The sequence below is a fragment of the Cynocephalus volans genome, chromosome 1 (genome assembly GCF_027409185.1).
Source record: "Cynocephalus volans isolate mCynVol1 chromosome 1, mCynVol1.pri, whole genome shotgun sequence".
NCBI lineage: Eukaryota > Metazoa > Chordata > Mammalia > Dermoptera > Cynocephalidae > Cynocephalus > Cynocephalus volans.
The window spans coordinates 58,498,690-58,512,695 of NC_084460.1; the positions used below are offsets into that span (position 1 = coordinate 58,498,690).

At 46.4% G+C, this 14,006-nt stretch overlaps 1 protein-coding gene across 8 annotated transcripts in view; it reads right to left on the minus strand.

Moving 5' to 3' along the window:
- PCNT (pericentrin) overlaps positions 1–14,006 on the minus strand; it is a 128,776-nt gene that overhangs the window by 86,362 nt on the left and 28,408 nt on the right. For 7 of the 8 annotated variants that reach the window (XM_063079056.1, XM_063079032.1, XM_063079051.1 and 4 more), the window contains exons 3-8: positions 7,074–7,124; positions 5,932–6,015; positions 5,064–5,319; positions 3,596–3,651; positions 2,340–2,514; positions 1,326–1,462 (exon numbers count right to left, since the gene is read on the minus strand). In XM_063079056.1, the coding sequence (XP_062935126.1) occupies positions 1,326–1,462; positions 2,340–2,514; positions 3,596–3,651; positions 5,064–5,319; positions 5,932–6,015; positions 7,074–7,124 (759 nt within the window). The remainder of the gene's footprint in view (positions 1–1,325; positions 1,463–2,339; positions 2,515–3,595; positions 3,652–5,063; positions 5,320–5,931; positions 6,016–7,073; positions 7,125–14,006) is intronic. The other variant, XM_063079045.1, reaches the window with a different exon arrangement.

A 14,006-nucleotide genomic window follows, 5' to 3' on the forward strand; every position in this document is an offset into this window, starting at 1 on the left:
TGAAGACCTGTGCCTGTTGATGGAACTAATTCTTGGATATAAGGTGATGAACACCCTTCGGGCACAATGGTGTTTCCAGCACCAAAGCCAAGGTGGAGACTGGATCAGATTGGCCTCTCTTCTCTGCAGCGTCTGTCACGCTGCCCTGGGCCCTCCACACAGGGCTGGTGAGCTGTCCCCACCATGAACCCAAGGGGCATTTCCCAGCAGTTTCACCAATACCAGGATTTATCAAAACACCAATGAAAGGAAAAAAAAACATAACTCGTTCTTAAAAGTGTCGTTATCTGATTGTTGGGGAGCTGGTCTTGTTCTTCTTCCTTTCAGTAACTTGTATTTCTTCTTTTACATGGTATCTGCTCAGGCCCTGGACCATGTTTCCTGCACAGACCATCTTTCTCTCGCTGAATGAGGATGAGTCCTTCCGACCATCGATCGAGACAGCTCCCATGCTGGGCCAAAGGCCAAGAGTCTTGGGCTGAAGGACAAACATACTGTCCACCTCTTCATGGGCCACAGCCCCATTGGCAAGTTAGGAAACCCCTGAGGGACAGTTTCCCGAGCTCTGGCCGCCTGCAGCAAGGGCAATGCTGGCTCTGAGGCTGGCCTGTCTTCATGGAACGCCAGCTTTTCCTCACAGTGGGCAAGAGGACTAGCATCCGAGAGGGAGAGCCTGAAGGGCCCAGGAGAGAAGAGGGGAGGTGGCCTGTGCCCCAGCCTGGCTTCCATCTGCAGGAGAGGAGGATATGCCAGTGCCAGAGTCCCAGGGCCGGGAGACACAAGGACCCAGGACATGCCTCCTGAAGATCCCTCGACTCTACATGCACACACCACTACTAATTCCAGCTTCTGCTTTATTTTCTTTTTAATTTCTGGAACTGATGCTCGGGTTTCATAACTAAAAGTACTTCAGGACTCTAAGTAGGATTTGGCCACACATAAGTTTTGATGCATAGTATCTCATTAGAAAGGCATCCTGAATACATAAGCAGCAGAAATGTGTTTGGTTTACTTATCTCAGGAATTTGTTTTCTGAATTAAAGTCAGGGAGTGTAGCCTTACACTACAGTGTTTGGAATGTTTGTAAATGTCTCAGGGACACCAGTAAAGAATATGCATTTTCTGAATACAAGATGGAACATAATTATTAAATTTACTTCACAGACTCTAAATCCTTACATTTTTATTGACCAGACTGAAAGTCTTAAGTAATAAATTTAGTACTTAAGCTTTAGCAAATAACAAAATATGAAATGACCCGATTCCAAAATCTTTTAAAACTTCCCTAATATACCAAGTAATTAAAAAACTGAGCTGTTGCCTACCTCTAACTGTTTTTTTTTCTCCTTCTCTCTGAATTTCAACTCCAAGTCTTCTAAATACTGGCAATGCTCAGCCTGCAGATCTTCACGTAACTTTTTAATGGCTGCTTCATGTCGAGTCTCCAGATTCTTCAGGGTGACTGGGAAGCAGCACACATCTCACTTAGTTTATGACAAAACAGCGTTTTCCTCCCCAACAAACCAGCATGTTACAATTATAGTCATGCATCACATCATGATGTTGCAGTCAACGAAGGGCTGCATATACAACAGGAATTCCCGTAAGACTACAAGAGCATACTTTTACTGCACCTTGTCTATGTTTAGGTGTGTTTAGGTGCACAAATACTTACCACTGTGTTGTGATTGCCCACCGTATTCAGTACCTTATCTGTAGCCTAAGAGCAACAGGCTGTACCACCTAGGTGTGTGCAAGTACACTCTGTGACGTTTGCCCAACAACAAAATTGCCTAATGATGCACTTATTGGAATGCAGCCCTGTTCGTGGGTAAGCCATGCACAACTGTAGTAGTAACAGCTCACACTCAAAGCACTGCCACACCTGGGCTCCATTCTGGGCACCCCACATAGATCCCTCATTTGAACCTCACACATGCCTCAACCGTGTGGCACAGGTGAGCCATGGCCAGCAGACTCTGCCCAGACCCTGATCTCACCAATCTTGTTCTCCCCTGGGAGGAGGAAGAGGCGCATATGCTCAAGTGCAGATGGCATCCCCTGACCCACGTCACCTGAGTGTCCCCTGTGGAATGTGAACCCCCAGAGTATCAAAAGTGAACAATCACAGTCCTATTACAGTAGTAATTTAGTAACTAAACATGCAAAAAATATCTCTGAAACAAATGTCAGGAGGGTCCAGCAACCTTGAGAGGCCTGGGACAACAACATAAGCACTGAAGATCTGGCATCACGTGGCAAGTCACAGATGTCTATCCTATTATACAGGAAAACTTAGTCCCCCCTTCCAAACTTGCTCATCTTAATTAGATGCTCACGTTCAGCCTCATTTTTGGCTTGAAAAATCTTCTCCAACTCAGCTTTCTGTTCTGCCGATTCTTTCTGAAACTGGTTTTGTAAATTCTCCATTTCTGACTGGTGCTTTGCAGATAATTCTTTGCGTAGATTTTCTAAACATAAATCTCTTTCGGATTCCCAGTCTTGCTTCAAGTTCTAATTTAAAAGAAAAAGGAATTGTGGTCAATAGTTGATTATCTGTGGTAAGAAATTTAAACCACACAGTCAAAAACCAAGAGTGGGCAGTCCTCATCCCCAGACTTGACTGCCACCACTGGAAATGGGTCTTCAGTGGCCAGCCAGTGCTGGCTCTGTGCCAGTGCTGAGAGAACAGAAGCGTCCACGAGGTGAACAGAGGACAAGGACCGCCCATCCCAGACACAGAACCAGGCTCTTAGATGAAATGCAACCCATGCACTCACAAATCCATCTCTCCACAAAGCCCAGGGCACCAACCGCAACTCCACTGACCTCTGCCCAGAGGCTGGGCTCTTTCCCATGTGCCCTAGGAAACTAATCCTCACTGTCCAGGTCAGAGGGGCAGAAGGCTGGCGCACAACCCCCAACCCTGCACTGATGCCCGACCTTTGCCAGCAGCCAGAGAGGGCAGCCAGGACACCAGACTCGGTTGGTGGCTCACCCCTCCTGCACAGGGCCCAGCACAGACTCGGCATCACTGTCCAAGGTCCCTGATAACACCACCACACCTAAGTGTGCCTCACCCCGCCAGAAACCTCTTCCCTATGTGACTTCCTCAAGGCGCCTGGCCCCCAGCACCCACACTCCAAGCAAATATTTGACTGAGTTGCCACATTTGATGTCCTCCACCGGACACAAGTCCCTGAGGTCAGAGGCTGCATCCCAGACATGGTTGGGGCCAGGCCATGGGGCCACTCAGAAAAGCAGCCTAGAGGGGATGGATGAGCATCTTTATGCTACAGAAATCAACATGAAAGAGCACAACAAGTTTTTTGACAGATACAAATTGTGCAAGCAAAAGAATGCAGTCTGCTTTCTGACAGCGCATTCTAATGAGACTCTGACTGGATTTTGCTTGGCTTTTCTTTTTTTCTTTGACAGCTAGCTGCTACAGGGATTTGAACCCCTGACTTTGGTGTTATAACACCACGCTCCAACCGAATGAGCTACCAGCCAGCTCACTGGCTTTTTCATGGGGCGTGTGAAAAAGGAAAAGCATGTACACACAGAATTATGTTTTCTAATCAATCATACGTACCTCCACTATCTGGGCATTTTTCTCCATTTCCGATTGTAACTTCTCCTTTAGCTTAGCTGCAAGAAAAATACAAAAAGTAGGTCAGACCAATGAGTCTCAACCTTTTCAACAACTCAATCACCTAGGAGAGGGGCTCCATGGACACTCACCAACGTTCACAGGATAGCAGCACACATCTCTGAGGATGTCTAGTTTAAATAACTAATTGTATTCATGCCAAAACAAAGTACCATGAGATTTCCAGCCATGAGGACAATCTAGGAGAGCAGATGAACGTCTTCTCCTGTGGTTCCTACTTGTCATGACCACTTCAAAATGTGCTCCAACCTCAGGGAAGAGCCCTGGCCTTTAGTTCAGTGTCCTGTGTGCCAGAATCCAGGCCAGGTGTTGGCAATCAAGGTGGGGGAGACCACTCTAGGGTCCAACAACTCCCAGCCCCAGATGGAAACAGCACAAGAAAACTGGCACAAGCAACAACTCAGGTGCTGTGGAGCCTCCTGAGGAACACCAGCATCAGAGGATGAGGAAGGGCAGGTATGAACACAGTGCATGGACCTGAGAGGTGAACACACAGCTGGAGATCGGGAAGACAGGCAGAAGCAGCAGGAGGCCACAGGGAAGAGCACAGTCAGGATTGGGGGTGTGGAGTACAGGTGACAGTGGACAATGCACTGCCATGAGAATAGCCAAAGGGCCAGAGACTTTGCCTCTGAGGGCACAAGGGTCAGCTAGCCACCCCAGGCCCAACAACAGGCAGGATCAGAGGCCAGAGGAGAGGCATGGCCTCTGCAGACTGGGATGGTGCCATCCAGGGAGCTCATGGAAAAAAAAGCACAGAAATGGGCAAAAGGCAAACCACATTTTATATTTTTTAAAAAGAGGAAGGAAAATAAAAGCACGTACTTGTGTTTGCTTGAAACTGCATGAAGGAACACAGGAAGGCATCACAAGAAACTAAGAAAACGGTCCCTTGGGAAGAGGGTGGTGGGCAGAACCCAGAGAGGGAAAAGACTTTCAACACATCTACAGCTGGACTCGCAGCTTTTATTTTTCAAGTGAAAAATTAAATAAGCAGAAGAGCAAGCAGATTACCCAGCAGGGAAATGAGGAGCAACTGAGAGGGGTACAAGGCTTCTTCTTGGGGTGGTGAATGTGCTAAACTTAGACTGTGGTGATGATCATACTACTCTAAATATACAAATGGCCACCACCAGCAGAGTGTATACTCTGAATACACTAACGGTACACTTCAAATGGGAGAACTGTACAGAACGTAAAGTACATCTCAATAAAACTGGCACTTAAAAAAAGGTGCCAGAGAAACTCTTTTTGTACTAGCGGCTGGGCAGTACAAAAGCAGGACTGGGTAGGTGACATCCACACCTGAGCATGTGCAGGACCTGTTTCCCATCGACACCTGAGCGTGTGCAGGACCTTTTTCCCGTCCACACCTGAGCGTGTACAGTACCTGTTTCCTGTCCACACCTGAGCACCATCTCTTCCTTCTCATGTGCGTGCTGCTCTCTGATGAGCTCCAGCTCATACTGCTGCCTGCTCTGCAGAAGGGCCAGCTCCTGGGCGCGCCGGCTGTTCAGCATCTCCCGCAGCTCCGTCAGCGCCGTCTCCTTCTCCTTCTGGAGGTTGGCCTGCGTCAGCTCCAACTGTGCAGTGTGCATGTTGCTCAGACTCAGGCGCAGCGCTTCCAGCTCAAGGCTATGCACTGTCTGCAATAGAGAGAAGCATTTCTGATGAGGCACCATGCTCGGAACCAGGGCGCACAAGGGAGACATAGAAAAGCACGGAATGAGTATGAATAAGGAGAAGGACACACAGAACACAGACGCAAAAAAAGCAGGAAAACTCTGTGAGGGAGCATGAGGACATTGTGAAGAGGCAGTCCTGGCAGTTGCTAGTACATATCCCCCCACCCCACAGCCTTTCAGTCTCCAAGTCTCAGCTGCACCTAGGGCCTCCCACTGGCGCCCCTCTCACGGCTTCCCTGACTGCTGCAACAGCACTGTTTGTCTTTAAAGAATAGGACTTGCAGCTGATGGGTAGAGCAGCCAGCCAAGCAGTGCGTGTCATTCACGCAGCCTGGCACCTGGCCAGACTCCCAGCCACCTGGACATCCATGCGTGTACCCTCCACCGGCCCTTGTGATGGCCCCCCACACAGAACTTCGGAACAAACAAAGCAGACAGGAGGAGACAGCAAGCTGGCGGCCCACCCCATCTACTCTGTGACGGGTCTCTTGCGCCTACTGTGAATTACAGAGCACGCACCATGGACATGTGAGGGCTGAGGGCCCATGCCATGCACCCTGTGGACCCTGTCACCTGAGTCTGCAGCAGCCAGCCAGTTTCATCGTTATGTCTGCTCACCAGCTCAGCAGTTACAAGTTCACGTTCTTGTTCATGTTCCTGGAGGAGGAAAGCAAATGATGTGGTCCCAAGAATTCACGTGAGAAAACAGTCACTAAGAAATAATCGTGAGACACCAAAGAAAACCATAAATGCATGTCCTCATGAAAATGTTCACACAAATATTTACAGCACCATTGCTGACTGTAGCCAAAAGGTGGAAACAATCCAAATGCCCACTGATGGAAGAATGGATAAACAAAATGTGGTAAATTCAAACAACGGGATGCTATTCGGCCATAACATGGAATGAAGCACCGACACATGCTACAACGTGCATGAACATTGAAGACACTGTTGAGTGAGAGAAGCCAGACACAAAAGGCCACTTGTTGTGTGATGCATTTATGTGAAATGTCCAGAACAGGCAAATCCTTAGAGAGAAAGTGGACTGGAAGTTGACGGCAGCTGAGGGAAAGAAGAAAAGAAGAGACTGCTAAATGGGTACAGGTTTTCTTTTGGGGTGATGAAAATGTTTGGAACTAGCAGAGGGGGTGGGAGCACAACACTGTGAATGTACTAACATCTACTAGAATACATACTTTAAAAAGGTGAATTCTATTTTATGTGAATTATAGCTAATTTTAAAAAGTGGCTTAGTGTAAAAGTTAAAAAGCCCAGAAACAAAAGCTGCAGACTCCACTCCAGCCTTCAGCAGTGTTGACACAGACTCAGGGCCCAGACCTTGTTTTCTAACACCACTCTCCAATGAAAGGAACCAAGACTCCTTGTAGAAATAGCTGATTGTAGAACTGAGACAGGGAAAATACAAAGTGAGCCCGGAACACCTTGCAGTGCCAGAAACCCAGCACATGCTAATAAAACAGAGGATGCAGGAGCCAACCTGAAAGATCTGGAACAATTTGAGCAACAAAACAAATAATGTCATTTGAGGTTATAACTCAAAGCATAACATAAATATACACGAGCCCATGCTGAGATAAATATACAACTAAGTAAGTTAATTAGTGGGGGAAAAGGGACAAATCTTCCTTACAGGAGAATGCCACAAAGTAAACACAGATACTCTTCCCTCCAGGAGGCAGAATGTAACTTACCTCCCCTTGAGTGTGGGCTGGACTTAAGGATTCATTTCCCAAGAAGAGAGTCTGGAAAGGAGGAAAATCATAGTTTGCAGGTGGGCTTGGCAGCCGTTGCCTGCTGCAATGTGACAAAAAGCACACATCCCCTCTGCAGGGTTCTTTTTGAAAATCCTTAGCTTGAGTCTGATAATGAGAAAACATCAAACAAACTCAGGGTGAGGAGAAGTCTACAAAATGACTGACCAATACTTTTCAAAACTGTCAACGTCATCAAAAACAAGGAGAGGCTGAGACACTATCAGAGACCAGGGAGACACAGAGACTGAAGGAAATAGGTGGTAAGCTGGACAGAAAAGGACTCAGCAGATAAACTTCAAAAATCCAAATAACGTACGTATTTCATGAATAGTCACAAAACAAAGTTGAAGTTTTGGTTCTGACCATGGTTTTGACCATGGTGGTGGTAAGATGTTAACATCAGGGCATGCTGGATGAAGGGAATATGGAAACTATATGTATTACCTTCGCACCTTTTCTGTAAATGTCTAATTATTCCAAAACAGAAAGTTTATTTAAAGCAACAGATAGGTGGTAGGTAGGTAGGTAGATTGTGAGGTTAAAAATTAAAACAAAGGGAATGCATGAAATTCCTCAAATTTATGAAGGGTGTCCTCTCTTCAGCCTCCCAGGTGAAAAGATGGAAGGTCACAGGAAGGCAGATTTAGGCTCAACCAGAAGGTCTGAAAAGAAAAAGCCTTCCCCACTAGCAGCTCCAAGAAGATGCAGGCAGGTGGCTGGGGGGCCTCTACCCCACCTTTCTATGCTTCAGTTCCTACTTTTAAAGAGAGAGGAAGGCCCTGCCTTTGGTTTGGATTTCTACCACAGCGTGGAGAAATCCTTTGACAAAGAATACACCTAACAGAGAGCTTGCAGGAGCAACACCTTTGTGATGGTCCCAGGCTACAGCTGTTCCGAGTCCTCCTTCCTCTCTCCAGCAGGGTCCTCCAGCCAGAAGGGAAGGGCAAGAGAGGGGCACACAAAGCAAGGTCCAGGGCTGCAGCCTCAGGCCTTCCCAGACCTCCACCTGCCTGTGTGACCATCTTGCAAGGACAGCTTGCTTCCACCTGTTTGGAATCTGTAACTCCTCCATAAATAATTCTCAAGCTCAAAACATTTTTTATGCAATCATTCCCCTAGTGATGTTGCTGCCTAATGAAGTCTACTTTTTAAAAAATTATTTCACTGTGTGCTCAACACTTAAATTACTAAATTTTAGCTTCTCAACAAATTCTAATCTTTCAGACCTATGCTTATTTTTTAAGCTCTTAATTTTACATAAATTCAAATATTTCATCTTCAAGAATTTTCGTGCTAGATAATTTTTTCCTTAATAATTTGTAGAAAGTTTTTTTCCAGCTTTTTGGATAAATCATCTCAAACTTGTTTCAAATTTTCCAAATGAATTTTTTCCCCAATAGTTTTTTGACCCATAAATTCACAATAATTTTGGGCTTTTAATTTGCTGTGCAAATCAAGCTAACTATGACTGCATCTGCAGAGAAGCTAGGAGATGCCCAAAGAGGGCTTGCACTTGAGATGTGAAGCCCAAGGCAGCTTTGCTCCTGTGTTTCATGTCACGGGCACCAACCGGTTGGTGTGGACTTGCTTTACACGTGAGTGCACAGTCAGGATCTGCCGGGCCCAACTGTAACTGCTGAGTTTTTTTATGGGCAGTTATAAGTATCTGAGAGAATGACATTTCATAAATTTTATTCTTATGGGTCTTCTAAAGAACAATGAGAAATTTTATTAATTTTTTTTTAAATGGAATAAAACATTTCACGTTGCAATTACTTCACAGCTCCACAAGAACCTTTTGTATATCTGAACTACAAATAGGATCTCAGCAATCTTTTCTTCTTTATGTCATGACACTATGCCATCATCCCCACAATCGCCTTATCATGACTCATCGGTTACCCAGCAACCACTACAACAAGGAAAAGTATGAGGACGAAGCAAAAGGGACTTCCTGACCACAGCGCTCAGCACAGCCTGCTTCCAAGAGGACAATCCATCAAGAACTTTATTTCCTCCCAAAGTAGCAAAGAGAAGAGGATAGCACAGACTTTTCAGTCATGAGATGAGTCAGAAGACAAGCGCAGAGCATAAAGCCTCCAAACCTGTGCAACAGTGACTCTGACAGTGAAGACAGTCTTGTGTGACAATGCCCTAGATCAATGCTCTCAATAAATGCCTTCAGACAAAGAGGAGACACAGTGGTCTCAACCAGTTGGTCAACCTAGGAATGAGATGTTTGTATCAAATTTCTAATAAAGTTGTTTTAAAGTTTGTTTTATTCTTACTTCAGTAAATTATCTGTAAAACAATTTAAAACCACAAAAAAGGGCTCATGAGACCTAGATGAGAAACGGTGATGACTATTTTTCCTGGTACTCCAGACAAATGTGAGTTGGAAAAGTTTTGGAACCCCAGTTCCTAAACCTTCTGCAGCACTAGTTAAATCTTCTTCAGCCAAAGTTTTTGTAAAGGTGATTTTCTTCTGAAATTCTTGACCTCTGAGTAATTTTTGGATGGACCCTTTACAAGACATGGTCTCTCCTTCTTATTTTGTTCCTGACATATAACTAAAAGGTCAAGTACTGCTTTCTGCCATTCCTGAATTAACTTCCAGAACTGAGATTACTTGCACAGGTTAAAGAAAAATGTTTTTCATCATGCACTTTACTTAACAAATTGTAAGGGATGATGGCCAGATCCTGAACATTTCCCATAAAGTCTCCCTGCAATCCTAAATTCTCTTAGAACCATCCTATAAAAACAAAAATTCAGATCTCAAAGTTGGTTATAAACATGCCTTATTTATATATTCTTACAATTTTAAAAAATATATTTTTGTTTTCTGCTATCAGGGAACACTTTACTTTTTTAACCATAACACTTTAGAGAGTCTTTAACTGAAAGGGCACATCAAAATGAAGATATCATATGAACTTGTATAAATTAATTTTTGCTACAGAATTTTCCTGCAGTTGCTATATTGTATACTTAGGCTACTATCTCTAATTTTTCTAAGCGTTGGGTCTTCAAAACAAAATACTGAACCAAGCTTTAACAGATTTAATACACATCAAACCCACTCAGATTTCCATTACCACAAGAGGCCAGACTGCCCTGGGCTGACATCTTGGGCCTGACTCAGCAGTGGTCACACAAGGAAAACTCAGCCAGAAAACCAACTGGACTTTCTCAATTTCAGGGATTATTTTTTCCTGGTGTGGGTTTTTCACTTATGTTCCTATTTCTAAAGGGAGTCAGAAACCTACAAATGTACACAAACATTCCAATTAGATTATTAAGGAATTATTAGACATGCTAGAAATCATTAGTATTTACCTAATAGTTAATGGTCATTAAAATAACAAGTATATCAAATAAAATATACTTTTGAAACCAAAGAAAGCAATTTATTATAGGTTGTAAGCAGTATTTCTCTCTCTCTCTCTCTCTCTCTCACACACACACACACACACACACACACACACACACACACACACACACACACACACACACACACACACACACACCATCTTACACTATGCAATAAGTGAAAGACTCCCGCAGTGGGTAGTCAGTCAGTTCAGGGAGACCCTCCCAAGGAACAGCGAGACCACGGCTTCGGATGCAAAAACAAGAGGTTTATTGAACACACAGGTACCCGGGCGACTCAGTCTTTCGAAAGACTGGCGCGCCGAGTAGAGCTCCTGGGTCCTTTTTATAGCAAAAAGCGCGGGTACAGAAGCGAGAAGCAAGGTAATTGGTTAGTTTAAATCAAGCCAGGGGTGAACTTCGGTCAAGTGGGAGTCCTTGAAACAGCTGAGGGGCACTCTTGAAACTTTAACTGACTTGTCTATTTCTGGGAACTATCCGCCCTTTGCCTCGGGCCGGGGCCCAGGTGCATAACCACAGATATCCTGTTTGACTCTGTTCCCCTTGTTTCTTAACTTGACTTTTTGGCTGTATTTTCCCTATACCCTTGTAAAAAGCACTTCCTTCATTCCCCCATTTCTCTTGTGGATCGCTCTAATCTTAGAGCGGAATTAAAAGTTATCTTCGCCATTTAAGGTTTGGTATTTTTGCCTAAGGACCAGAATCTTAACTGCACTTACCCTATCATTGATGAATTGGACTAGTCTATTGATGACGTAGGGCCCAAGGGTGAACAACAGAAGGAGGAGTAATAGGGGCCCGGCGATGGTTGACAGTAGGGTGGTCAACCAAGGGGAGTTATTTGATCTGGTTATAAGCATTTTCATAGTTTGAGTCAGGAGGCCTGACTCTTTTAGAGGCCGGTGCATCAATTTCTGGAATATCCCAAGCCTCGAGACCCGCCGCCAGGGCACATATATCAGGGGTAAGGGAGGGCCACCAAGTCCAAAGGGGGTGGACTTCTGTCTTGAACCAGACAACCTTTCCAGTTTGGGACAGTACCTGCCAGGTGAGGGTGTTGGGCTGGTTAGGGTTATTACTTGGTAGGCTTGCTCCGCCGCCGCCGAATGCGCAACTTAAGAGGATTATCAGTCCTCTCCAGCTCCCAGGATTCATCTGGTACGGAGGGTGGCGCAGGCTTGAGGTGAGAAGCATGTACCCAGGCTGCAATGCCATCAACTTTTACTGCGGTCGGGGTGGTCAGCAATACCAGATACGGGCCTTTCCACCGAGGCTCAAGGTTGCTGGGTCGATGGCGTCTGACCAGCACTTGGTCTCCGACCTGGAACGGATGAGGGATGGCCACGGCACCTGGCTCGTATACCTCCTTGATCTGATCCCAGATCTGGGTTTTTACAACTTCTAAAGCCTTTAAGTGAGTAAATAAGACAGGAAGAAAGTTATCATCGGGACCCAGTGTTCCTCCCAACTCAAGTATGGGGGGGGGTCCCCCGTGGAGGATTTCATAAGGGGTCAGACCAAGCTGGCCAGGGGTATTCCTGGCTCTGAACAGCGCTAAGGGAAGGAGGGCCACCCAGTCTTTTCCACCGGTCTCTAAGGCCAATTTAGTTAAGGTCTCTTTGATGGTTCTATTCATTCTCTCTACTTGACCTGAGCTCTGGGGCCTATACGCACAATGTAATTTCCAATTTATTCCCAGTTGTGTGGCCAGTCCCTGGCTTACCTGAGCAACAAAGGCTGGGCCATTATCTGACCCGATCACCTTAGGGATCCCGAAACGGGGCAGGATTTCTTCTAGTATCTTTTTACATACAGTCAGGGCCGTTTCAGTTTTGGTAGGGAAAGCTTCTACCCATCCAGAGAAAGTATCTACAAATACTAGCAGATACCTGTTCCCATACCGGCCAGGCTTTACCTCTGTAAAGTCTACTTCCCAGTATACGCCGGGTCGATCTCCCCGTTGTCTTTTTCCGGTCTCTCGGTAGGTGGTAGTCGCATTAGTCATGGCACAAGCCGGACACCGATTGGCGACTTCTTGAACGGTGGACCGGAGATTCGGGATGGAGAGGCTGGTGCGGCTCGTTAGTTGAAGGAGCTTTTCTGGTCCTAAGTGTGTTAGCTGATGTAACCGCTAAATGAATTCTTTTCCCTGGTCAGGAGTGAGCTCTCTTGGCTTGGTCCTAGCTTGAGCAGGCTCGATTGGCTCTTGAAGCTTTATAGTTTCTGCTAGCACCCTGACCGACAGGGCGGCTTGTTTTGCAGCCTCGTCGGCCCTCCGGTTCCCGGCCGCCACAGGGTTATTTCCTCTCTGGTGGCCCGGGCAGTGGATAATGGCGACCTGCTGTCCGTGTAGATGTTGATGTTTTTTCCTTCGGCTAGGCGTAATGCCTGCGTCAAGGCGATTAGCTCGGCCTTCTGGGCTGATGTCCCTTCTGGCAGGCTGCTTGCCCATACCGTCCGTTTGCCATCTACGATGGCGGCCCCTGCTCTCCGCTTACCTTCCACAATGAAGCTGCTACCGTCTGTATACCAGGCAGGCACTCCGGGCAATGGCTGGTCCTTCAGGTCCCGTCGAGTCCCAGCTTCTTCAGCAAGGATTTCTGAGCATTGGTGTACTGGGGTGGATTCTGACTCGACTGGTAGTAGGGTAGCTGGGTTCAGGACAGCAGGGGGCGCGAAAGATATCCTTTCGTTTAGCAGCAAACTCTGGTAATGAGTCATTCTGGCATTGGTCATCCACCGATTGGGGGGCTGCCGCACAATACTTTCGAGGCTGTGGGAAGCAATCACAGTCACATTTTGCCCCAAGGTTAACTTATCAGCGTCTTTGAGGAGGAGTGCCACTGCAGCAACCGCTTTTAGGCAGGTTGGCCACCCACTGGCCACTGGATCCAGTTTTTTTGATAGATAAGCTACTGGCCGTCGCCATGGTCCTAGGGTCTGAGTAAGCACTCCTCGGGCTACACCGGCTCTTTCATCTACGTATAGAGTAAATGGTTTGGTGAGGTCTGGGAGAGCCAAGGCGGGGGCAGACAGCAAGGCTTTTTTTATGTGGTCAAAAGCCTTTTGATGCTCCTCAGTCCAGGTAAAAGGAATGTTTTCCCTTGTCAGGGGGTACAAGGGTGCAGCCAGGGAAGCAAACCCAGGAATCCAGAGCCTGCAGAATCCGGCAGTACCCAGAAATTCGCGGACCTGCCTGGGGGTTGTGGGAGTAGGGATCTTCATAACTGTAGCTTTCCGGGCCGGGGTCAGCCATCTTTTTCCCTCCTTGAGCAGGTACCCCAAATAGGTGACCTCTTTCTGGCATAACTGGGCCTTTTTAGCTGATACCCGGTACCCCAACTTACTCAGTTCCTGCAAGAGCTTTTGTGTCCCTCTTTTGCAGCCTTCATATGTGGGAGCTGCCACTAGGAGGTCGTCCACATATTGGAGTAATATGACCTGGGGGTTGAGAGCCCTAAAAGGAGTTAAATCCCG